Below are 26,977 nucleotides of genomic sequence, written 5' to 3'. Positions count from 1 at the left end.
CTGTCCTTGAAAACATCCACGATAGGAAGATCAAGCTTGAGTTGTTCAACTATCACAAGGTAATAATATAAGTATGTCAAAACCAGGTCACCAAATACTTGGAAATAATATTTGATACTTTATTGGCATGTCATAGTCACACTTTAGTGAGAATGTTATTCAGACAATGTCCATATGCCATGACATGTGTGCTACAGTTAATATCCGCACATTGGTAACTTGTTAGGTTTAATTTTAATTTGATAAATGACTTGTCTGGTTTGTATATTCTATTCTTGACGACAATTAACTCCATGGGCTTTAGCACCTAGAACTTGACGTCAAATAATCATATTCTAATTTGGAAGACATTCAATAATCATTTTTATCTAATGATCCCCTGGTTAACAATGTTTCCTATTTTGTATGCATATATTTATTTTAAAGGCTAAGTCTAATAGGTTAGCATTTATTTAAATTTACTATCGCTTCTTAGATGTATCGCCAACAACAAGAGTTTAACGCTCTCATGAACGAACCAGGTAAAAAACGTAATATCATGAAAATCTTACTGTGTGGATACGGTGGTAATGGAAAGACAACACTCAAACATGCGTTACAGCGGGTAGGTGCTATGATATATTTAATAACACAATGCCACGTAACGTTAAAATAGATACAACTAGTCCCTAGTGGTCCAAAAAGTGATGTCACAGAATATCTTTAGAGAGACTATTTCTCTTTTGAAACAGTATTTAAAAAACAGCCAAGTCAAATGACAATACGCTTAGATCATCCGCAGCTTTGAACAACGAGCCTAGTAACGAGCCTCTCAGCAATATTTTCTATTCTAACAGCGTACGAACTTAAAAAATTCATTAATAACAATGATTCAAGTAACACCATGGAAGTAGTACGATATTACACGGACACTGTTGCTTTTTCTTGTGAAGAAATTGGTACCACTATTCCCGCTGTGGAGAGTCACCAAGTAAACTTCTTATAATGTACCATTGAAGTGCCCATACATCAAAGCCTGTGAAATTAAAATTAACACCTATTACTTTGTCTCTTTTTGGCGATAGTGCCCGTTTTTCACCCCTTGTGGTCTTTGTGGTATGAAACATACAGGGAATGTGTCTTTGGTAACGCACTTCCCGTTGGGGTGTTAAACGGGTGCAATACCTCTAATGAATAGGCAAGAGATGTTTACTTTAGATCATCACTAAGAGTCGGCAAAAAACATCAACTTTATTGCTCTCAAATGTCTCATAAGCGGTTGAATTATTTAATTTGTATATGGATATCATGTTTAGCGACTCTCCAAAAGGTAATATCGTTCCCACGTAGAAACTACAAAGAAAGTCAACAAGCCTGACTAAAACAGGTTAATATTTAATTGTAATTTTACTTTGTTGCAGTGTCTTTATTACATAAGTGCATTTTGCTTCCTTACAAGCTCGTTGATAACAGAATAGTCGAAATCATTATATTTCTTACTAAGCATAAAAGAAGTTAAATGTAACGCCAAAAAATGTTGACATTCTCTTCTCAGCGTTTCTCTTGGGTACCGAGCAATGTTATCTAGTTTAGAGTGTATGGGAATATTTTTGATGCACAATTCACACATTTTATGTGTAAAATACAGCTTAAAAGCAGGGACTCTAAAAACTTTGACAACATTTTTTTGATAAACAGTATAAGTACTGGCTCAGGTAACTGCCATCTTTCACAAAAATGCACCAGTAAGAACATTACAAAACCTGTACTGCATCACTATCTCATATGCGTTTACAGAGCTTCATTGAAGCAAAACTCTTGCAACGCTCAAAAGAGAAAGCTCCGTCATCAGAGAAGGAAGAGTATGAACCAACGCCTGGTATAGACATGGCCACGGTTAACATCTCGAAGGCTGGAAAATTCGGCATCTGGGACTTTGCAGGACAAACAGAGTACTATGTAACACACAACATGTTTCTCTCTGCGGAAAATTCCATCTTTACTGTTGTCTTCAAAATCACTGATACACCTGAGAAGCAAAAAAGCGAGGTGAGTCCTGTTCGGATGAAATTTCTTGATAACAAACATTGTGGTAAAACACATCGGCAGTTGATGTTGTTGTTTGTTAATTTGTTTGTTTGTTTGACAATGTCTGTCTGTCATGTTAGGAATGAATTTGTGAGCGAGTTTGGGAAAAAAACTTGAAGTAAATACAGCGTTGTAACTTGATCGTCCATTGCATTGTCCATTTTATTGCAGCACAAATAAATTTTTCAAGGGTATTTACATCTTCCGCTAGTGTATTTTCTTTACGGTTTGTTTAATGTAACTAGTAAATCTAACCTACACAAAAAGTTCTTTCTTGGAGTATATTTTACTTTGTATCCAACATTTACACAGAAGGCGACCATTTTTGGCCCACGCGGTGGGCGTAGCCCACCTAAGTGGGCCAATGTCATAGGGTGGCATTTGTTAGTCTGTATGTGTGTCTGTAATATGTATGTCTGTCTGTGTGTGTGTGTGTGTGTGTGTGTGTGTGTGTGTGTGTGTGTGTTATGGATTTGTATCATTGATATCTCTCAAACTCATTCATCAAATGTCATGAAATTAGGTACACAGAATCTTTAGGATGGAAACTAGATCTGATTAGGTTTTGGGGGTTGTTGGTTGCGTAGTTCAGCAGAAATTAATTTTTGAAGTAATATTTTGACTTATTTTTGCTCATTTACATAGCAAGGGAGGATGCACTAAATTATGAGCAGTGGGCTACAGAACATTGAACAAAAAAAATAAATTTGCATAGTTAATTAGTTGAAAGTATTTTGTTTTTCTAAAGTTGTGCAAGTTATGATATTAAACGACAACAGTGATGCCAAAAAACAAATACATTGTTTTGGAAGTAATCAAGATGCTGCATTTTTTAATAGAGAAACAAATCTATCAAATTAGCTGATATGATATTGAGGCAAAGTATAGGCATTTAATAGGCATAAACTGTGCACCACTTCTTGCAAACCTATTGTATTCATATGAGGCTGAGTTGATGTAGTCTCTGCACAAATTTGGATGTAAAAGGATTGCCAAGCATTGTAAAGTCATGTATAGATATATATAAATGATCTAATAAATTTAAACAAACCTATAATACAGCAAATTATCTTGTGTATGTGTACCTACATGACTCAAAATCATAGAAACAACTCAAACTGTGGACCAGCAACTTGTACCAAAAATAAATAGAGGTTCAAGATTACCACATGTGTATTGTTATTTTCTATTTATTCCTTGGACCTGGAAATTATTTATCTGAAATAGTACCTTGATTATTGGACCTGTTATATTATCTATGTGTAATATTGATATGGTTGAATACTTAACATGTACTTTTCCAGAAATTTATTTTGCCCGGATATTTATATTAAGTACTAATATGTGGATGCAATATTTCTCTGCATTAATTGAGAAATGTGAATGAAACTTGAAATATCAAAGAAATATATGTGTATGGTTGTGTTCACTATAGAATCATGAATGTGACTATAAACAAAAGATTTTGTTCTGTACATGTGGGTTCACAATTTGATATTCTGGCAGGTCAGGAAAATTGACTCAGGAGTATTGTTGTCTTAATTTCGCCAATTTTCAGAACTTTTTAATCACTGACACTCATATACCAAAATTTGAATACTTCCTCTTCTTTTTGTTCTGATGTTTTCCTTTACATGGTGTAACAAAAGCACATTAGGAGAGACTATTGTACAGCAGGACAAAGATGTAATTTAAGGTATACAGCATCTTCTTCAAATAGCTGGAAAGTTGGAAAGAAAATGGAAGGAAGTCTAGAGATTACGGAAAAGTGATTGCAAAAGAAGTTGATGTAGACTCAGTCTGCTAAAATCCAGTCATAGGTTATGTACTCAACCCAGTGCTTGCAATGTGGTCAATCTCAGTTCAGTATTTTACAATGTTTTATTGAGTAACAAATACAATGTGCAGCACAAATACATCAAATAAATAAACTACTTAAAGTATCACAATTGAAAAATGAGTAGGTAAAAGGAAAATATGAGTTAAAATATTAATGATATGATAATAGCATGTGCTTCATGGCAGTGCATTGCTCTAAGAGACCTCACTTAATGGGGCATTGTAAAAATCTTCACTAATCGTAAAATGAAAATTAGCACAAAAAGGCGTTTTTGGTAAAAAATATTCTTCATAACCTCTGATTAGACAGCTTTGATATGAAATCTTCAATTTTTGTCTTGTTGGGTGAATTTTTGCCATTTTTGGTCAAAATCTTTGTTTCTCAAAAGTTACTCATCTGATAGCTTTGATATTTGGTATACAGGTTCCTAGGGTTTATCTTAATGTAATATATTGAAATTATGATGAAATGTTCAATTTTGTATTTTTGCAGGTAAATTTGCCATTTTTGGCCAGGCTTTCCTGAAATGAGCTATCAAAGATATCCACCTTCGTCATCAACACGTGTCACAAAAAGTTATTCTCAACATAACACAGTGAAGCTGTTGACTGTCAGGTTGCTTGCTTTTTCAAAACTGCTGGTACGATGGCTTTAATATTGGGTATACAGGTCCCTAGGATGACTTTAGTGAGATAATTTCATACATTCAAGAAATACTGAGCTTTGCATAAATGTGTATAGTAGCTTCAGGGACATTGGGTTTTGGCCCTATGTTTTTAATAAGCTACTGGACGGATTTTTTTGACCTGACAATTAAGTCCAACTGGAACCCCCCCCCCTCAATAATATATGGTTCATACCTAATATACGCCCTAGAATTTTATGTAATTGTGTAAGTGAAGTAATAAAGATATAATAAATGTGTATAGTAGCTTCAGGAACATTGGGTTTTGGCCCTATGTTTTAATAAGCTACTGGATGGAATCTTTTGACCTGACAATTAAGTCCTCTTGGACCCCCTCAATAACATATGGTCCATACCTAATGTACGCCCTAGAATTTTATGTAATTTTGTAAATGAACTAATAAAGATATAACTTATAAATGCGTATGTCTTAAACGCCCATGGTCACATCAAAATCGGTATGGTGATTATGAACCCTCTCTGTGTAGTAAAGAATGGTGTAGCCCTATATCACGTGACTCAACTTTGCACTCGGCACGTTATCATCACTCATCTCGCTCGGGAAGCTGATCTATCGGTGCCCTCGAATACGTGTGTGATCTCTAATTTTGGACCTACCAGAACAGAAGCAATACAGTTTGAGCGGTGATATTTGGAATCAAAGTCGTTCACTAGAGGAGCAGGTAAGAAATTTAATGGTGTGCAAGCTGTCATATGTGAGCGATTGAACACGTTATTTGGTCTTGTTGGTGACTTTCATTCTTGACCTTCTGTGAATGAAATTTTCCCATTCTGACAAATATTAGGTCCGTTTGATTTACCGGGGTAAGCAAAGTACTCAAGTCTCTTTGTAGTCATGATAGTTTTCAGCTAGAGTTAATCAAATCACATAAACGAAGGTATAACTGCCAACAATCAACTTACTAGTAAGATAGTTTCAAGTCCCCGTACGCATAACGTTATTGAACACAAACGAGCAGTCGATACAACCCTAAAGTGGGCCTCACTGTGTATACTCCCGACTACCTTCATGCTACAAGTGTGTTGTTTTCAAGAGATCGGGTTGTTGACAGTTAAGGTTCAGAATAAAAATGAAACACTGCCTTGTGTCTGTTTGTCAGAATTAGTGATCATGAATTTTCTTAATTCCATTTCATGTTTGAAAATGTATGCATCAATCACGTTATTTTGGTCCAAATTGACCGTTCGCGACTCCCTTGGCATGCTGTATTTATCCTTGCATTGCAAATTGGGGCGGGTCTTTCGTGGAGTTCGAAGCCATGTCTGCAGGAAGCCAAGCGTACGCCAGGCTCCGATTACCTCTACAGCCAAATCACAGTGCTTAGCAAATTATACAGCTTTTCAAATTCATTATGCATGTATCATTAATTCATATTAAATTTATGTAAACTACTGAATCACCCAGAACGTTAGTTTGTTGTCGGGTCGGATGCCTACGCGTATACGGGGAACGATTTTGCTGTGGGCCCCTCAGTTCAAGTAGTTGCGTCGCACCAACCGTGGACGTCAAAAAAGATGTTTTTTTTTCACTTTCATGCTCCAAAGATAGCGGTTCAGCAGAACGGTCGTTAGGTTACGTGAAATGAATGATAGCTCATAAATGTATCATATGCACGTGTGTATATATTATCAAGACAGGCACTCCAAAGATACTGTTCAGTAATTTACACATCTGAGCGGAGCAGTGTTGCCACAAACGTAACATGAGCGGTTTTTAGTCGCGGGAATAATTATACCTTTAAAAGTCAAAATAAATCATCGAATATTGAAGTTTGTGAATATATATTGACTTTAACAATAGACATAGTGAGCTGAACTGTACACTGAAGTGTACATTATTTTGTAAGGAGGTAATGCAGATTAGAATAGAATATGAAGACTGCACGCATTGAACTTGAGTAGAAGAAATCGCACTGTTAAAATACAGTACTGCCAATATAGGAATAAATATCGCCGGATTTGTTTGTGTAACTAACGTTATGCGTTCCTACGGCCGGGTCACGCGGAATTATGAACAGATGAAGGCAGTTGGTTCCATTAATGCCATTTCGTCGATCATGGACGTCGTAAAGAAGATACGCCGCGTAGAAAATTGTTTTATCCACGCATACATGGTTAAAAAGCATGAAGTATTGATAGAACGAACTTAAATTGGCTGTATTGATTCCGATTACTGCATGATTATGATTACTTGTACACAACGATTGGATACTGAGTAGGTGTCATGAGTTTACGAACAATTACCACTGCCAGACAAGCTGTCCGACAAGGGAGCAGCCATATTTGTTTACCGTAAACATTATAGATTTAGGTCATGAGAAAGCATGATGTAATCCGTTCAGTTCATTTGATTTTGACGCATGTACACTGTACAGTAACCGTTCAAGAACTAGTAATTCTGTGACAGGAATGAATCTATGTGTTTCCCAGTTCCTCAAAAGACATTAGCAAATGCTTTCGTGTAAAGTAAGCGTTCATAGCATAAGTTAAAATGTTGATGAAATTTCCTTGGGTATATATTGATTCAGGTAATTCAGTATTTGAGTTTGATAATGCAAGGATAATGAAAGCTATGCTTACTGTAGCTCTTTTGATTTTTGCTTTCATGTCTAGTTTCTTTGTTGTCAGTTTATTCAACAGTTATCAGATAAATGTTAGATATGAACAATTGTTATTGTGATGACAATTTTTTTTTTTACAAAGTGGTTTTCAAGATACATCTAAGAAAATCTGTTCATGTTCTCTCTAAACAGCCACATTTATTTTATTTTGTGGGATATTGTTGGATGTTGGCCCATGCAGTATCCGGTATTGTCCATTTGTACAGTATGTATCTGTAATTCCGTCTGTGTGAAGCGTGATTTTTCCCAATTGTAACTCGAAACTTTGTAATGAAGATAAGATACTGCTTTGTAGACAGCATGTCAAGTGATCTGATGATATTTTGTAGCAGTAGACTGCTTTTCATAATGAATAAATTGTGCGGTGGGTGATATCTTAGGAATTGTGATAACAAATTTGTTATAAATATGAAGCACTTAGATATATTTTATCATGTGTATTTATATTAAAATATTGGTGACTGAGTTACAGATAATAAATTCACATATTGAATAAATAATATACAAGCCATTTTATCAAAATTAATTGCTCTAAATTTCATCAGTCTTCTGATGTATGGTGGTAATAATACATAGCTCTAGATGTGCTGAACATTTGGTTATTTGCATGTCATGAATATTTGTAATCATACCATATATCAGTACTTAATATGCATAATTGAACCAGCCCACTCAGATACACAGATCATATTTAAGTTTTGTTTCTATGACAGTTTGATAAGTGTGAAATTCCAATTATTAGCACATTTGTATATTTAAAAAATATTCTGTAATAAGTCCATATATGAATATGATTTTAACCAACCTAGAGTACTGATTGAACATATTTAAAATATGTGTATACATTTGAAAGATTCATTAATGTGTGTGATATTGAAATCATATACTAATTTGCATATTTAATGACATTCCGTATTTTTAGCTCACATTTGGTATATGTATTTATACCAAAGAGAGCTTATATGGTAGAGTGACAGCATCTGTATGTGTGTACATATGTATCTATGTATGCATGTTATTACGGTATGTGCTGCATTGTGTCCGTGTACATCCAAAACTCCAACACCTAGCGTCTTAGTATTTGGTTTACAAGTGCACCCAGGGAAGAGATGTCAGTTTGTTTAAATGACCATGAGAGTGTCAAAAATATGCAATTTGAGGTGATACAAGGAAATTGCAGCAAATTGCTAAAATTCTGTAACCACAGTATGAATTTGGTTGAACTTGGTATGCAGGTTATTTATGGTGACTTTTTAAATTTGTTCAAATTCTTGTGAAATTTTGATATTTGTATTTTTGGGCATTTTTCCCTTTTTGGGTCAACAATTGTCTCTGAAATCCCTCTTCAAATTGCTCTGAAACTTGGTATGCATGTTCCCACAGGTAGTACTCACTGTGCCTGCCACATTGAATAAACCAAGTTTCATTGACACTACATGTATGTTTCAACAGATAAAATATGAATCAGCTGACTGTGTTCTGGTTTTACTATGCATTTTGTATCTACACTATATTAAGTCATACCTCAAGTTTTATTGTGACATCATAATTAGGTTACATTTATATATATTGATTCTGTATAAGTAGGTCATGTATCCAAGTGGGAATGTATGAAATACCTAAAACATGAGCATAATTTTAAGCATTCCACATTGCCATTGTACAATAAAAGCAAACTTTAATGAAGACATTTTGTTACTTTGATTAACACTCAGAATGCACTGTACTAATACCATTGTACCTATATTTTTTCTCAGATTTCCAATGGGAGGATTACTATTGCATAAAGATAAATTCAAATCAAAGAACACATTCACAAACACTAATAAAAGTAAACTCTTATTTTCACTCACAAAGTAGTCTTAGCAGTTCAAGAAATTCTTTACCTTTTGTGTGTCTCATAATTAAAAAATCACAAAAAAACTGTAGCAATCCAAAACACCATTAACAGTACTCTGTGATCAGTTTTTTCTTGAAATTAAATTCATCTACCCTAAATCAATATTTATAGTTGTGCAACTTTTTTTTTCCTTTTGCCAGTGTCAAAAGAATATCTAAATTGCTGTCAATATCAAAACATTATCTTATTCTCTACCTTGCATTAGTGTAAAAGATTCTATTAGTATCTATTTGGCATTAGCCAGTGTCAAAAGATTATCCAAGTATCTGTCTGGCATTTGCCAGTGTCACAAGATTATCTAAGTATCTATCTGGTATTACCCAGTGTCACAAGATTATATAAGTGTCTATCTGGCCAGTGTCACAAGATTATCCAAGTATCTATCTCACATTAGCCAGTGTCACAAGATTATCCAAGTATCTATCTGGCATTAGCCAGTGTCACAAGATTATCTAAGTATCTATCTGGCATTAGCCAGTGTCACAAGATTATCTAAGTATCTATCTGGCATTAGCCAATTTCAAAAAATTTTCTGAGTGTCTATTTGGCATAGGTCATTGTCAAAAGATTACAGCTGAGAATTATCTACCAATAGTAAGTGTGTGTAGACTGTACTTTTAGTGCTCATTGAGTGACAAGTGTCAAGTTACAGCTATTTAGAAATTCAGTGACAGTATCCAGTATCAACGTGCGCTAGCAAAATTTAAAAGAGATCAAGAGAGTTAGACCATAAGAAAAGAGTATCATGAAAACGAAAAATAAAACTCTCGACATGTCTTTCATCGAAAAAAGTTTTTTATGCAGAAAAAAAGAGAACTTCAAAAGGCCAAAAAGTATACAGTGATATCTATAATGGGAGATGGTAATTGTCTCTTCCGAGCAATAAGCTATGCAATGTATGGTACTGAAGATTATCATATTATGATAAGATTGTCTGCAGTTGACTATGTAAGTGAACATTGGAATGAATATAAAGACTTTGTTTTGTGTGAGTATGAAAGATGGAATATAAAAGTAGGACACAATATGTTGAGTACATGAGTGCACATATCTCTGGAAGAGCTACATATGGTGGTCATATTGAAATGAATGCAGCTGCCTTAGTTTACAGTATCCAAATAGCAGTTCATCTTGATGATATGAGTGATCCAATAGAAATAGTTGGTCATGGAGAAACAACTATTCATCTGCTTTACACAAGTCATATACAAGACTCTGGCATTATGATGTTTTACAAACACATACTGTAAGTAAAGATCACAGCACAGAGACAGAAAATGATGCTATCTTGAAAGAAAAAACATCAATGAGAAAACTAAGACAAGATCAACAATTTAGACAAAGAGAGAGACAGAGAAATGCATTGTCAATGAGGCGTAAAAGGATGGAAGAACATTTCAAACAGAATGAAAGAAAGAAAAATGCAAAGAGAAGATCAGATGAGCAATACAAACAATTAAAAGTAGCAAAAAATAAAATAGCAATGAGAAAACGAAGATGTGATGAACAATATAAGCAAAAAGAAGCAGAAAAAATAAAAGAGCAATGAGACAACAAAGATGTGATGAACAATATAAGCAAAAAGAAGCAGAAAAAAATAAAAAGAGCAATGAGACAACAAAGATGTGATGAACAATATAAGCAAAAAGAAGCAGAAAAAAATAAAATTGCAAAAAGACAACAAAGATGTGATGAACAATTTAAGCAAAAAGAAGAAGCAAAAAATAAAATAGCAAAAGACAACAAAGATGTGATGAACAATATAAGCAAATGGAAAAAGTAAAGAATAAAAGCACAAAGAGAAAAAAGAGATTACATGAAGAATTTAAGGAAACAGAGAAAGACAAAATAGCAATAAGAAAAAGTATGTTAAGTGACAAACACAAAGAAATGCAGAAACAAAAGAACAAAATAGCAGTCCAAAAAAAGAGATCAGATCAACAATATCACCAAAGAGAGATGAAGAAAAATAAAATGTCAAAAAGCACAAGGAGAGAAGATGAAAGAAACAAACAAATAGACAAAGAAAACAACAAAAAAGCAATGAGAACAAAGAGGTCAGAAGAACAATACAGACTAAAAGAGAAACAAAAGAATAAAATAGCAATTAACAAAAGGCGACAATGTGAAAAATATAGAGAACAACAAAGACAAATCGATAGGATTGCCAAGAAACTAAGAAGAGCAAATGACAAATATTGTCACTCTGGTAATGCTTGTTCTAAATTAGCTATGGCAAGAAAAAGACTTGATGAACAATATAAGGAAAATGAAACAAAGAAAAATAAAGTTGCAATGAGAAAAAAACGCTCAAGTATTGAATACAGAAAACGTGAAACAATTCGCAAGGTACGATACATAAGACTTAAAGACACACCATTTAATAGAACTTCAAATAGAATCACAAGAGAATGTCCCAGAGAAACAACTATAGATGAACTTATTGAACTCTTTCACAAAAGTATTGCTCAAGGTGCACAATATGTTTGTGTATGTTGTAATCAGCTTTGGTACAAGCAAACTGTGGTGAATTATCACAACATTGAGCAAAACCTTCCAAATAAGACTAAAGGCTGGGTAAATTTATCTAATTCCAACAATCAATGGCTGTGTAAAACATGCTACTCTTACTTACAGAAGACAAAGATCCCACCCTGTTCCACTCATAATAACATGTCATTTCCGATTTTACCGAAAGAAATGTCACTTCACCACCTTGAGGAAAGACTTGTTGCATTACGTATCCCATTCATGCAACTGAGAGAATTACCAAGGGGAAGACAGACCTCTCTGAGGGGTAATATTGTTAATGTACCATGTGATGTTTCTACAACAGTTAGTACTCTACCAAGACCGCTTGATGCATCACAGACAATACCTCTAAAATTGAAAAGAAAAAAGGAGTTCAAGCATGCATACCAAGTTCAAAATATTCGTCCACAGAAAGTTATAGACGCTGCTCATTGGCTTGTTGAAAATAGCTCTTTATATAAAGCTGAAAAGATTGTAGTATCAAAAAGTATGAATCTGCAACCTCAAAATGAAACTTTAAATAAAGAATGGGATGAATTTATGCCAGTAAAGAGTAATTCACGAGAATTTGAATGTAATGTATGTGACTTTAATACCAATGGAAAAAATGTCAGTTTAAAAAAACAAAATTTGATGAATGAAGGAAATGCTTCCAATGGTACAGTACAAAGGATATCAAGTAGTACACATAATGATATTAACTTGGTAAATTGCCAAACAACAAATCCAAATGTGCAAAGAATTAATGTTTCTGAAGTAAATAATGAAACATTGAACTTTATTGCAGATACTGATATACAATGTGATCATTTGAAAGAAAAACAACACACAATATCTGAACAGAGTGATCTTAACATGCAGGGTTACACTTTTGAACCAGATTCTGATGATGAATGGACAGAAGCAGTAAATTTTGATGACAGGGCTACAGGAACCCTAGATACTCTTTTAACACCTGAATATAGTGATGTAATTGATTCAGATGGTGCATATTGTTATGCTCCTGGTGAGCAAAATAAACCAACTGGATTATATCAAGATACATTTGCAGAAGAATTATCATTTCCAACAATATTTGCTGGCCAACCCCGCAAAAAAACAAAAGTATCTGTTCATTATAGTACTTTGTGTAAATGGGAACTGAGGCATTATGATAGAAGAGTTGCAAAGTCTGTACCTAATATTTTTTTCAAATTGAAGAAATTACAAATAAAACAAATACATGATAAAGCAACATTGTCATTACGTAAATGTAAATTAGAAGGCAAAAAACTAACTGCTGGCTCTTTTCAATCTTCTGATCAAATTAACAACATACTACATCTTGATGAAGGTTTTAGAGTTCTCAGAACACTACGTGGTTCTCCACCATATTGGGAAAAAGCTAAGAAAGATCTTTTTGCCATGATTCGTCAACTTGGTCTACCAACTTTTTTTCTGAGTTTTTCAGCAGCTGAAACAAGATGGCACCATCTACTTAAAATACTTGGGCAAACAGTTCACAAAAAACAGTACACTGATGAAGACATTATAAATATGTCTTGGAATACTAAATGTGAATTAATACAGTCAGATCCAGTTACATGTGCTAGACATTTTGACTACTCAGTACACAGATTTATTCATTTATTTTTGAAAAGCTCCCTGCATCCAATTGGTGATATTGTAGACTACTTTTATAGAGTTGAATTTCAACAAAGAGGATCACCACACATTCACATGCTAGCATGGATCAAAGGTGCTCCACAGTATGGTACTGATGACCTTGACAACATAACACAGTTCATTGATAAACACATTTCTTGCCAAAACATGACTTCAGGTACTGATAATTCTTTAAAGGAATTGATTAATCTCCAATTACATCGACATGCAAAGACATGTAAAAAACATGGTCAGTGTGTATGCAGGTTTGGCTTTCCTATACCACCTATGCCTAGAACAATGATACTGTGCCCTCTTGAGCCAGATACTCCTGACGAAAAGAGAACATTGCTTGAAAAACATTACAAAAGAATTAAAGACAAACTTGATGATATGAAAATGGGTGAACAAATCTCATTTGAACAGTTCCTAAATGATCTAAATTTGGATGAAGATACATACATTGACGCCATTTGCTCATCTCTAAAATGTGACAAAGTTTTTTTGAAGAGATCACCAAATGACATCAGAATTAATAGTTACAATAAGGTGCTGCTTCAAGCTTGGCAAGCAAACATGGACATTCAGTTTATAATAGACCCCTATGCATGTGCAATGTACATTGTCTCATATATCAGTAAAGCCCAACGTGGAATGAGTAACTTACTTGAACGTGCTACAAAAGAGGCCAGAGAAGGAAATGGAGACATCAGACAAAGAGTTAGACATATTGGAAATAAATTTCTCAATCATGTTGAAGTTAGTGCTCAAGAGGCTGTGTATTTAGTTCTACAAATGTCTTTACGCAGAGCAAGTCGAGACTTTGTATTCATAAACACATCACCACCAGAAGAGCGAACAATCTTATTGAAACCATTAATTGAGATTGAAGGTATGCCACCTCAAAGTACTAATATTGAAAGTGATAGTCTGATCAAAAAGTACCAACGCCGACCCAAAGCCTTACTGTCATGGTGTCTTGCAGATTTTGCAGCTTGGTTTGATTTTTACTGGGATAACAATGAACAAAAATGCTCAAATGACAACTACAAAGACAATACAGATGATATTAATGACACACCTAGCAGTCTAAACGAAATGACAAATACACCTGAAGGTATATACAGAGTAGCTTGCCTAATATACAAGAAGCGATCAAAATCAAAAATCATCAGATATGTGAATTTTCACAAAGAAAAAGACAAAGAAAAACATTATAGGGAACTACTCATGCTGTTCTTACCATGGAAATCTGAAAATGATCTTATAGGACAGTATGATTCATTCCAAGAACATTACATACATTTGAAAAGCCAAATTGATAGAAAAAAGTCTCAGTATCAACATAATGCTGAAGCCCTAAATCAAGCAATGCAAGACTTAGAAAACAATGACAATGATGCAAATTCATCAACAATTGTTGCTCCAAATACACAACATCAAGAAACACAAGATTCCAGTGAAATTGCAGAAAAACATTCTGAGTTATCATGCTATCATCCACATGATCCACAACATTCAACATATGATATTGGGCAGGACCTTGGCATTGCTGTTAATACTCCATGTATAGAAGATTTACAACAGCCAAGAATGAACAGAAATGATCTCCATGCATTAATACGAAATCTCAATAAAAAGCAGAAAGAAGTCTTTTATCATGTGTTGAACTGGATGAAAACAAAAGATACTCAATTGTGCCTATTTCTCACCGGAGGAGTTGGTGTTGGCAAATCATTACTCATCCAAGTACTGTACCAAGCACTTTTAAGATACCTGGGTAGTCTCCAAGGAGAGAATCCAGATGATCTCAGAATTTTGCTAATGGCGCCCACAGGTAAAGCTGCATACAACATAAAAGGAATTACTATTCATAGTGCATTGCAAATACCTGCTAGTCAGGGTTTTCACTACAAAGCATTAACAGCAGAAAGACTCAACATCTTACAGGCAAAATACAGAAATTTGAAAATCATTTTCATTGATGAAATTTCCATGGTTGGCAACGGCACGCTCAACTATATCAATCTCCGTCTCCAACAAATTATGGGAAACACCAATCTTTTTGGTGGTGTTAGTTTGGTTGGTGTTGGCGATTTATTTCAACTTAAACCTGTCTTTGATCATTGGATTTTTGAAGATCTTAACATTCACTATGGTCCACTAGCAACAAACATTTGGAAAGATCATTTCAAATTGTTTGAATTGACAGATATCATGAGACAAAAGGATGATGTAGCATTTGCAGAGTTACTCAACCGTCTTCGTGAAGGTCAACACACCACTGATGATATTAAAGCTCTGGAGACTAGAATCATACAATTGAATGAACACAATCAAGTTCCACAATATAAAGACACCACTGTTCACATATTTCATGATAATGAAAGTGTTGATAGACACAATAATATGGCATTTAACAAATTGATGGGTGTTAAAATGACCCTTCAAGCAATAGATACTGTCATTGGTGATGTTGAACAATCTGTAAAGACTAAGATTCTAAGTTCAGTTCCTAAACAAGCTCAAAAAACCATGGGATTGTTTCAAATGTTATCAGTTGGAGTTCATCAACGTATTGAGTTGTGCATAAATTTAAGTGTTGAAGATGGTCTTATCAATGGTGCATCAGGAATACTAAGATACATTGATGTACAAGATAACAATGCTGTCAATACACTTTGGATTGAGTTTGATGATGAATCAGTTGGTGCAAAAACACGTAGAGAAAAACAACATTTAATACATGTACATCATTTCAGTACAACTACTACAGCTTGGACTCCTATAAGTCGAGTCTCAAGACAATTTAGAGTTGGACGGTACAAGAATGCAGAAGTGTTGCGTAAACAGTTTCCCATCAGACCATCAAGTGCTAAAACAATACACAGATCACAGGGTGATACTCTTGATGAAATTGTTGTTAGTCTTCCAAATAGAAAACATCATCACTTGCATTATGTTGCTCTGAGTCGTGTCACACATTTGCATGGACTTCATATACTCAATCTGAATCCTGATAAAATTTCAGTAAGTAATGCTGTTCAAATAGAAATGGAACGAATCAGAACACAAGCTACATTGCAGCCTACTATTAGATTTCCTTATGAATACAATGATGCTAGTTTTACAATTGCTTATCAAAATGTAAGATCACTCCGTGCACATTTTGCTGACATTGTTTCAGATTACAGTTTAACAGCTACAGATATTCTCATTTGTACAGAGTCAAAACTTGGTCCAATGGATGATAACATAGATTTCACTATTCCTGGCTGTAAGATGTACAGAAATGATGGTATATCACATGCATTAACAAGATCACCCTATGGTACAGTTGTTTATATGAAACATCAACCTAAAGAAAATCCACAAAGTGTAAGATTTTGTAATATAGAGTTTACAATATTAAAGTTTGAAACATCATTAGGTACCATTCAAATAGTTGCTATTTATAGACCACCTAGTACCACATTTTCACAACTAAAGAATGCAATTTCTGATTTGCACACATGCATTGTTGTTGCCTTGAAACATTGATTGAAATTCATGACTCAGAATAATTCAAAAACAAGTCCCATCAACTAATTCAACTTAAAATTTAGTTCCTTCAAAGGCAACAACTTTCATCAGTATTTTCCTGTGACTATATGACCTACAGCATTGTTTTCTTCTAGCTTTCATTGTGCTGCAATTCATGTGCTGTGGTTAAGTGTGCAATGCCTGTCAATCATTGACATTTACATATGTCATTGCCGGAACAGGGCACCACTCTTTGTCACAGCTAAAATGTTGTTGTTTTCCAGTTTTACACTTCATTTCAAACCTATTTTGTTTCAATTGGTCTTCTTTAGGTAAAAACTAGCAAATATTTTTCCTTAGGCAAAGACTTACGTACGTAGAGCGACAGCTAGGATAGCTTTGTCATTAGACACAGTTGCACTTAATAAGGCACAACAGATAACAAAAAACCTGTGTCTTGTTATACACAAAATTTAAATATCCTCCTTACTCCAAGCATAATGCTAACCTATATATTTACATAGTGAAATGTGTTTTAGCAAATTTTCTTTCTCCTGAGTTCAATAGAAACTATGCTTTAGTCCCATTCACAGTTTTTATGGCTTTCAAACGATTTGACAATTTCTACACCGTATAAAACCAAGTTACATATCACATTTCCATTGCCACAATGTGATGTAAATCCTATATTTGCAAGCAAGCAATAAAATATTATTTATTTATCATTATTATTATTATTATTATTATTATTATTATTATTATTATTATTATTATTATCACTGGGTCATGGTGATGCATGTGATCATCATGGGAAGTCGTGTCATTCCAATCAGGTTTCTGTGGTGTAACCCACAGTCCCTCCACAGTGTGTACAGGCGTGGAAGCACTCTGTACAGGGGTTGTGTTGTACTCTATTACCTAATTTGGCAACAGCGCGGTGGACAATATTACACCACCTGTCATGAACTCGTGACATGGTAGGCATCGCCTTCAACATCCACTATACTTTAATGATGGCGATACGAACACAACTCTGTTCAGTACTCAGAAACCTGCCATTACCATTTCTGCATGTCGGGACATGCATGGATTTGCTCATGAACTATGACAATCTCCCGCAACCCATAAAGGACATGCACTCAAGGCGTGTGATAGTACGACACATTCAATCCCAGTGGATGTATCCACTGCAACAACCACGCCATGATGATGTATGCAAAGACTCCACTGCGTCATCAACACCAATGGTCACCACCCAAGCTTAGAAGTATGCAACCCCTTCCTTCATCACCATCTCTGAGATTACCATCCCTGCTAAGCTGCTTTGAAAGTACACTGATGCCTATCAATAGCAGTCTACTGAGCCATTAACGTCACTTCAGATCGCAACCACAGTAAAAACACAGTTAATTGGCAATCTTGACATTGCTAGTCATTCTTTAACTCCAGAACCAATACCTACCACACCCAGCCGTACTTGAAAAAACAAAACCTCATCCCAGGTTCTCCCATTGCCATTGTCATTGCAATGGAAATGTTTCTAGGGATTACAGTATACAGTTTGTGCATGTTGTGTTTATAATATTGGTGTCATCCTTTAAAGTTGGACTTACATCTTGGCATTACTGAAGTTTTCAGAGAACTAGTACATTTCTAGCATTTTGTAATATAAGGAAGGTTGTCACTTATGTCAGTCATATGCAAATATGATTTATAAAGGTATTCTAGGTGTTAAGGATATTGGCTATGTCAACAATTTCGCATCTGTACTTTTAGTATGAGCTTGTTCTACAAAATTTACATCTGCAGATTTAGGAAGGAACGCTGCAGGTTGAATATATCTTGTTTACATAAGTTGACAGTTCTCATCCCCATGTATAATGTTACAGGTGAAGTCATCATTTATGTTACTGATCTATAACATTACTCAATGTCACAATTCACAAAAAAAATTATTACAAACTAGTTTTCACCAGTGACCAATAGAGTGCAGTCTTGATTTTTCTTGGTACGTTGCTTCCTATTTTTACCTCAAACATGTATCAGGGCTCGAAATTAACAGTGGTCCCACATCTACAGACTACCAACTTCCGTGGCGCTACTAAAGTTCATGGTATGGTAGCCCACGCGAACTACCAAGTGTACAATAATTAGAAAGTCAAGCAAACAGACAACATTTTCATGTCAGATTTTTATTAATTTCGCTTTCATTTTGTCTTCTGCCCTGAGATCTTGTAAAAACATCAACAATATCCAGTTCTATAATGTACTTATAGTAACCACAAAATCTCCATGATAGACATATGTATCTTTAAGTTTAAAAAAGCTATAAAAAGATTGGAATCTTGTACAGTCTGGGTTTCCACAGTGTTTCTTTTGTATATTGACATATCAAACAACTTATCATTGACATCAAAGCACCTTCAGTTGCTCATCTTCTTGTGTTCATTCACATGATGAAATTAGCCCATTCAAGTACTCCTGTATCTAGAATGTACAATTATCTATTCCCCTGTTTCCACATTTCATTCACAACAGAATCCATAGTTCTCTTTACAAATGTACTTTTAAGGGTTATTGTTGGTATGTTTCTGATAAGTTTTATCCTGCAATATTTTAAAATCTGCAAATAAAGTTCTCATTTGTTCATCAAAATTGTTGTTGTTGTTGTTGTTGTTGTATCATGTCAATGACCTGGCACCATACAGTATCAATGACAGTTTTATACCATAGCCACACAAATAATCTTTCTTGGTAACAAGTTTTTCTAGTGACAATATGTTATTCAAACCAGTATCTTGCATTTATTATTCCTTTTTTGAACTATTACCGCGTGGGCAACTTAAGTTTTACTTTGATTAGTGATATAGTCGGATTTGAGTGGCTCGTTTATTTCTATACTCTATATATTTCGCTAGTTTGTTATTTAAAAGCGTCAACAGGAAACTTGTAGTATGGCGATTCTGTCATGACGCACTTATGACTAGGACCGTACTCTTAGAAGTGTAGACGCCATAAAACACAGTATGTACCTTAAAAACGAATGGTGCCAACCAACTATTATTCGTATCAATTATCACAATATTGTCGCTTTTACTCGTTTGAATTGTAGCAAAGTTCTATATTTCCTTCTTTACCATGACTAATTAGATTCAAAACTTTTGTGCTTGGCCTAAAGCATCGTTCACGGATATGACGAGGCTGAACTTGATAAATGGTCTGTTTACATAACGCACAGTATTGCTGAGACCGGTATTTTCTAACTTATGGTTCCAGACGTGAAAAATCGTAACAAAATGGCTACCATGCGGCCATATTTAATTGTATCATGAAATAAATTGACGTGATTATATATGACATAGGTGATATGGTACATTGTACCGGCTTTGAAAGAAACCGATCAACAAACGTCAGAGGAGAGCTTTTTGACGGTTACATGGATGCACGCACGCCGCAAGGTCATGGCCAAAACCACTAGTCCCCGGACTACGTCGGTGGGGACTAACAAGCTAGAGTAAGAAGTACATGTTCTTTGCTCTAATTAACTCATACTGTACTTGATATCTATCAAAGGTAATCTCATGGCTCTCTTTCATCAAGGCGATCATTATGAAAACTATTGCAAAGGGGCAGTTTAAACCAACTGTAATTCTGGTTGCGAGCAGGGCAGATCAACTGAAAAAGGGAACTCGCAAGAAAGGTAAGTTTAGTAATTATCAACGATACGATGTCTTGCATTTTACATAAAGCATATGATCTTTACAAGAGTCGTTTTGCAGTTGAAACTGAACAATAACTTTCAAAGTTGTGTACAAATTACCTTTATTCATCAGAACTATGCATCCGTAAAGATCAAATATATGTGACACCTCCAATAGACATACATTATACCACATTTAATCTGATTCACGTCCTTTAAATTAGAGTAGGAATTGTACAATGTTAATAACCATTGATTTCATTGCAGAAAAAAAAAATCAGAAACACACTTCTATATCAATGTTTTTGGAAAAATCATGGCTATTTTGTTTAAACAGAATCATCAAGGACTTCCTGAATCCTATTACCAAATAAAACCAACTCCATTGACTAATAATGAAGCAATACAGTCTTTTCATTAAGCTTTACAATATTTAACTTTTACCTCGTGATACCTCTGGCGATAACTCACTTAAGAGCTATTTCATCGACTTAATATTTGATTTATAGCTGACGCTCTGTACAGAGAAATACAGCTCGAAGCTAAAAAAATGTTTGGTGAATATCTGAATATCCTTGACGAGACGTTCATACTGAATTGTCATGACTCACAACACAGAGATATGAACAGACTGCGGACATGCATTAAACTTGCAAAGGTATGTATCGATAAAAATGGCAATATAATTATTTAAAATGTGATACCTTCAATCTTGACGGGTCTTGGGATGACATGAAATATTAAGCAAGCAAATAATGCTATTTGAAAGTGTTAATCGAAGCCCCAGTAAAGCTAACTATTTACATCTTTCATATTTTTGTTTAAAATGGCATCCTGAATATGTGAAAGAAGACCATAAATTATACTGAATTGCATACCCAGCCCGCCTAAAAACGTGAACTATTTACACTTAAAGAAGTGTAAATGCCTTTTTGTCTGACCAGAAGTCAGGCTTTGTTAACACACGAAATGAAACGTAATCCCACCACTGCGCATGCTCAACCACATCTAAGCAAGTTTTACCGTGGCGTCTATAGAAACCTATGCCCTTCCAATCAGTCTAGTTAATCCAAACTTGTGACTCAGCTAAAAAGGAAATATGGGGCAGTTATACATACATAAGTGTTTACAGATTGTTCCGACTGTAATAAGCTGTCCCAACGTCCTAAACAGCTAAACTAAATATGGCGGCAGTCGATTGTAAAATTTTTTGCACTGCATTACACGTTGTCGCCGATCAAGTTCTGTTGACACACAAAAGTTGAATGAATTGAGAGAGAAAAACATATAGAGATAAACTTTCAGTGCCCCACCGTCGTAATCATTGAACTAGTCATTTCTTCCATTATGAAGTATATGAAAATTTCGTTGATTATAATTTACGGGACTGATTCTTCTCCGTCTACTTAAACAAATTTAGGACTACCTCTCGGTTACGGTGTACGATACGCTATCAGCATATGCAACACGTACAATCCATCAACTTTGCATATCGTTGTCGCAAAAACGCTCAGAAAGGAACAAATTATATATTTAAAACAGTACAAAAGTCTTACTTAGTAAATTAAAGTACTTCCCGATCATATCGAACCTAACGGGTATCTTCATCACGAGGACTACCGTAGTACAATTACCAGCGAGTTGCGATGGAGCTCCCAGGCATTGTAGGAGTTTGAACACATGCATGAGAGAGATCCCGGCCTCACTGCAAAGTCGTTCTCTTGTGCACCCTACCAAATAGCATTGTCACCTCTTGGTTTGATCACACAAATTTGGCTTACTGGTGCCAAATTAACAAATTGTAGAATAACAGATCACCCGATAACCAGTATCCATCCATAAAGTATTGATCAATCTTTTACGGTAACCATGGCAGTATGGTATGGTTAAATTTCGAAATGGTTATTGAATGGTTATTAAAATATAAATTTCAGTGATAATGTAAAAGATGAATTCACAATAGGTCAGTTTGTTCTTAGATCCTGTGCACTAATAAAGGTATATGTCGAGAGCTTTTCTCCGTGACCCACCCTCTCCTTCCACCTCTGGTCACAACTGTCGAAAACTACTGTGTGACATCGATATCATTAATGCCACTGTCGAGCCTATCGTCACTGTCGCTGGTGCCATTGAGTACATGAACAACATTATCATTCTCATCATCACTATCTTCTGCTTCATGACCACTATTGATGGTAGTGGCAGTAATTGCAGTTTTTTCTGATTTCACGAAGTTAAAATGTATTGTTCTGTTAAAATATTTATTTGCTTTATGTTTAACATGTATAAGAGTAAAATATACACTCTGAATTACTCATTGTGTCATAGAGGTCAAAACAAGTGAGATAAAGGAAACAAACGTTTTGAACACCCCTTTATAGCTTTCAATTTTTGATTGACCAAGGTCGTAAATACTGACGGTTTCCTTGCTAGCTGCCCAAGACCATCGCGTTCATATTTCGTTAGCTGTGTTAGATACAGTAGCCTGCCAAAAAATGTTGCTTAGATTTCTCAATCACCTTACAAATAAAGAGACAATCACCTGAATTTTATTTGTTTGAAACTTGCTTCAAATCAGTGTTCAGACTGAACATTCCAGTCGTGCATAGGTCTCCGCAAAACCCAATCCCAATTATACTCGAGGGGAAGTATATACTACGCATCGAACTCAATGAAATATAGTACCGCCAGCAAATGACGCTTCGCCAAGCGGAGTTTACATAATTATCAATTCGGGTTACAATATAACAAGAAGAGTTGTATTCTAGGCTGTCAGCAATCTGGGTTGTCCCGGCCTATCCTGATATGGTCTAGGTAAACTAACTACACAACATGATTTATTTCCACGTTATTTTTCTCGAAAATGGATATTCAATTCACATTGTGCCTTCAGTCGTGGTTTAGGTAGGACTTTGTTGTGACTGATGAACGACGGGATTTTAGAGTCTAACAGGTGTTTAGTTGAATTTTATTTAAATGTTATTAATTTATCTTAGAAATGGAAGCTGCTTACTGGACAAAATGCTTGACATGAGCTTAGCAATATAATCGCAATCATACCAATCCATAATCCAATAACACTAGGTCAAAATTTGTAAGACAATAGTTGTAAACATAGACACAAAACAGCACAGAACAGACAGTAAATAAACGGTACACAAACAAAGTCAAATTCATGAAAGAAAGATATATGGACCTCTGGCCAAAAGACCAAGAAGTGATGTCAGGTGTTTCGAAAATAGTAAGCGCATCCTGCCCCACATGTGGCACCCGCCATATATCAATCTGTAAGTCAGATAGGTAGTGGTCACTAACTAAGGCCCCATGTTACCGATGCCATCAGTGATCATTTGTCGAAGAGAGATATCGTATTTATCAACCAGCTTGCGATACCTGCCAAAAAGCGTTTGAATGTAGAGACAAGTCTTGCTCTGGTGTAACCTTGATTTAACAGTTTGAAAGAGAGATGGCCATGTCCCTCTATAAAAATCACCATATGAACTGCATGCTCTTGCATATCGAATAAGCTGAGAAATGTATACCCCATAAGCAGGTGAGAGTGGAATATTACTGATGAGGTGTGGAAAATTAATTATACTAAAGTTGAAATCATCTCTCTTGTCATATAGCCTATTTAAAATGTCCAGATATGAAGAGCAGAAGAGGCCGTTTCTGTAGTCTCTTTAATCTCCAATTCTGGAGGATAAATCATAGCGAGATATTTACTGAATTCAGAGTTATTCAATGAAATAACATCGTCTATGTATCTAAATGTAAGGTTGAAAGTACGAGCTTCAGAGACCTTTATGTTTATGTTTATTGACGCATATAATTGACGTATATGGAACACAATATTAATCGCATATGCAACGTACACCTTTATATATGGAACATTCCAATTTCTATGCAGATCATAAATATACGTAATGCAGATCTTTGCACACTGAGTGTACACTGTAGATTTGTATTTTATTAGTATACGTACATGTATACTTAACGTATTTGACACATATACAGAATCAGTATATGTGTATATATTGTTGTATATCAAGCATTTCGCCCAGTGGCTGTTAGGATGATTTTATCCACGTATCTATGTACAAATACATTTTTACTAATCAAAGTTTTACCTATATCATTGTAGAGAGAGGAATTTGTACCGAAAATATGTGAAGAAATCAGAGGTGAAAAACCAGGATGGATTGTTAGCACATTTCCAGTCATCAAATGGAATTCATATGTACAGAAAGTGAAAGCGATGAAAGCCCCTGCCGATGAAGAAGAGATTGGATCCATTGGCGATGAAGAACCATTGAAGAGAGTCACGAAATTCCTACAGTACTTAGGCGAGGTAAAAGATTTACATTGCCAATTTAAATAATATTTGTAATGTAGTGGGAGTGAATGCATGTTATATTGCAAAAGCATTTTGAATAGTCTTTCATGGCAATAGAGTCGCTCGGTTAGTAAAATAAACAATGTAAAATATGATGGAAGTCAGTCATCAAACAAAATGCAGAAAAAAAGAAGTTTTCAACGAAATAACCTGAAAAGTCGTAGTAAAAGTCGATTTCACAGAAAAGCCCAATTGTCAATAAGGAATGGAATAGAGTTGTAGTGCAATGTGTACCGCCAGAAAACCTAGAATGATATTCTGCAAATCATGTAGGGCTTGTGTAACAGAGGAAGGTAACTACGCAGGGAAAGCCAGGTTGTCATAGTTACTAGACATTTATTTTTTATCAAGGATACTCTATTAATTGTCTCTTATTCCCCTTGGTAACTCTTCGGTCAATAATACGATGACATTATAATTTTAAAAGCATACGCACATAAAAATGATCATGCCAAGGGAATCCTTGAATGCTAAGTTATGCCCCTAATCTTTTTTCTAGCAAAGCTACAATGAAATTGTTTTTTTATGTGTTTGCAATACTGTCAATAGCAAGGCAAGATGGTTTTGAACGTGTATTTACATTCTTGTATCCAGATACTTTACATCGAAAGCACTTTAACACGAGGTGGTGATATCATCGTATTGGACCCTCAGTGGTTGTGCACCAGAGTGATTGGTCCGATGCTTGCTCCAGAGACGTTTGTTAAGTACACAAAGCGACTAACCAAGAAAATGATATACTCAAGGAGTGATATCGAAGTAGTTTTTCAGGACTTTGCCGACATCGATTCGTTGATTGATCTCCTGAAAGAATTAGAACTGGTCTTTGAGGTAGCCGAGCAGACACCAGGAGGCACAGTTATAAGGTACGTAATACCCGGCATGCTAGAAAATGACATGCCAACGGATCAGTGGGAAGTGGATCGTACGAAGAACATCTATTACGGTAGAAGATTCCAATGCAGAGATGAGACAGATAGTTTCTCTCCTGGACTATTTCCACGACTTCAAACCAGACTGGAGAGGCGTTTCAGAGAAATGGATAGCCCTACAAAAGGTATCTGGAAAAATGGAATTAAAGTATGCAGTGATGTAGAGGGCTTGATCTACATGACGAAAGGATGGAGAGCTATTCATCTCTGTGTACGAGCAGAGAAGGAAGATGATATTGGCAAATGCTACAGGATGCTGGAATTGGTTACTGATGACGTGTATGATGTCATAAACATATGCTGCCGGGTACAAATATCGACGTTCATATACTAAGTGCCAATTCTCTGAAAAATCACAGTGATCCTGAAAACGTCAGCTACTACAGCATCGGCCAGATAAAAAAAGCAGAACAGAAGAATAAACAAGTGCTAGACAAAAGAAAGACGAAATCAGAAGAAGTGAGTGATTTACTCTGCAGAGGGTATGATGCTGAAGTTCTTCGAAGCCTTGGGTATCAAAGTGATGTCAAGTGGATGTTGCAAAGTACGCGTAAGCAATTTTCAATCATTATGGATCGAAGGAGGAATTATGGAGGTGATTACAGAATGATGGCTGACCTGATGGGTTTTGAACGGGCCGAAGTTGCATCCTGGGAAGAAAACTACTCCAAACAATCAATTACACAGCATATCTTATCGGAATGGTCAAAGAGGTGGGCAATGCGAAACCAGGATGATGGCATATTATCTGAGGCTGATTGTATCTATGAGAGTACTTTCACAAATCTGGTGAAAATCCTACGCCATAAGGATTGCTGCGTGGATATTGCAAGGAAGAGATAGAGAAGATGTTCAACAAGCTCGGGATATCAACATCTTCAAAGGCTATACCAGGGACAAGTCGAACGAAGCCTGACATGTAAAGTGACGATGATACATACTTTAAATCGTTATGCAGCAAACGGACGATGGAATACACATTTCAACCACAGAGACGACAATGCTACTTTCCGCAATTTAATACGATAATGTCAGATGGATGATTAGTGGTTTCTAAATTTGTATTATGTTCAAAAGAATTGGGACAAGAACATAGAGCAATCACATTTAAAAAAAT

The 26,977-nt window shown here is 35.3% G+C and overlaps 1 protein-coding gene across 1 annotated transcript; it reads left to right on the top strand.

Annotated features, from left to right (window-relative positions):
- LOC139127752 (death-associated protein kinase 1-like) lies at positions 1–26,703 on the top strand. Its single transcript, XM_070693639.1, has 8 exons — positions 1–59; positions 476–604; positions 1,777–2,028; positions 20,406–20,532; positions 21,042–21,190; positions 24,677–24,883; positions 25,523–25,794; positions 26,220–26,703. The coding sequence occupies exons 2-8, from the start codon at positions 476–478 to the stop codon at positions 26,701–26,703; spliced, it is 1,620 nt and encodes a 539-aa protein (XP_070549740.1). The 5' UTR covers positions 1–59.
- Positions 26,704–26,977: the final 274 nt, after the last annotated feature.

This window comes from Ptychodera flava, unplaced genomic scaffold, assembly GCF_041260155.1.
Source record: "Ptychodera flava strain L36383 unplaced genomic scaffold, AS_Pfla_20210202 Scaffold_36__1_contigs__length_1797346_pilon, whole genome shotgun sequence".
Classification (NCBI taxonomy): Eukaryota; Metazoa; Hemichordata; class Enteropneusta; family Ptychoderidae; genus Ptychodera; species Ptychodera flava.
This window is presented reverse-complemented; position numbering and strand designations above follow the sequence as displayed.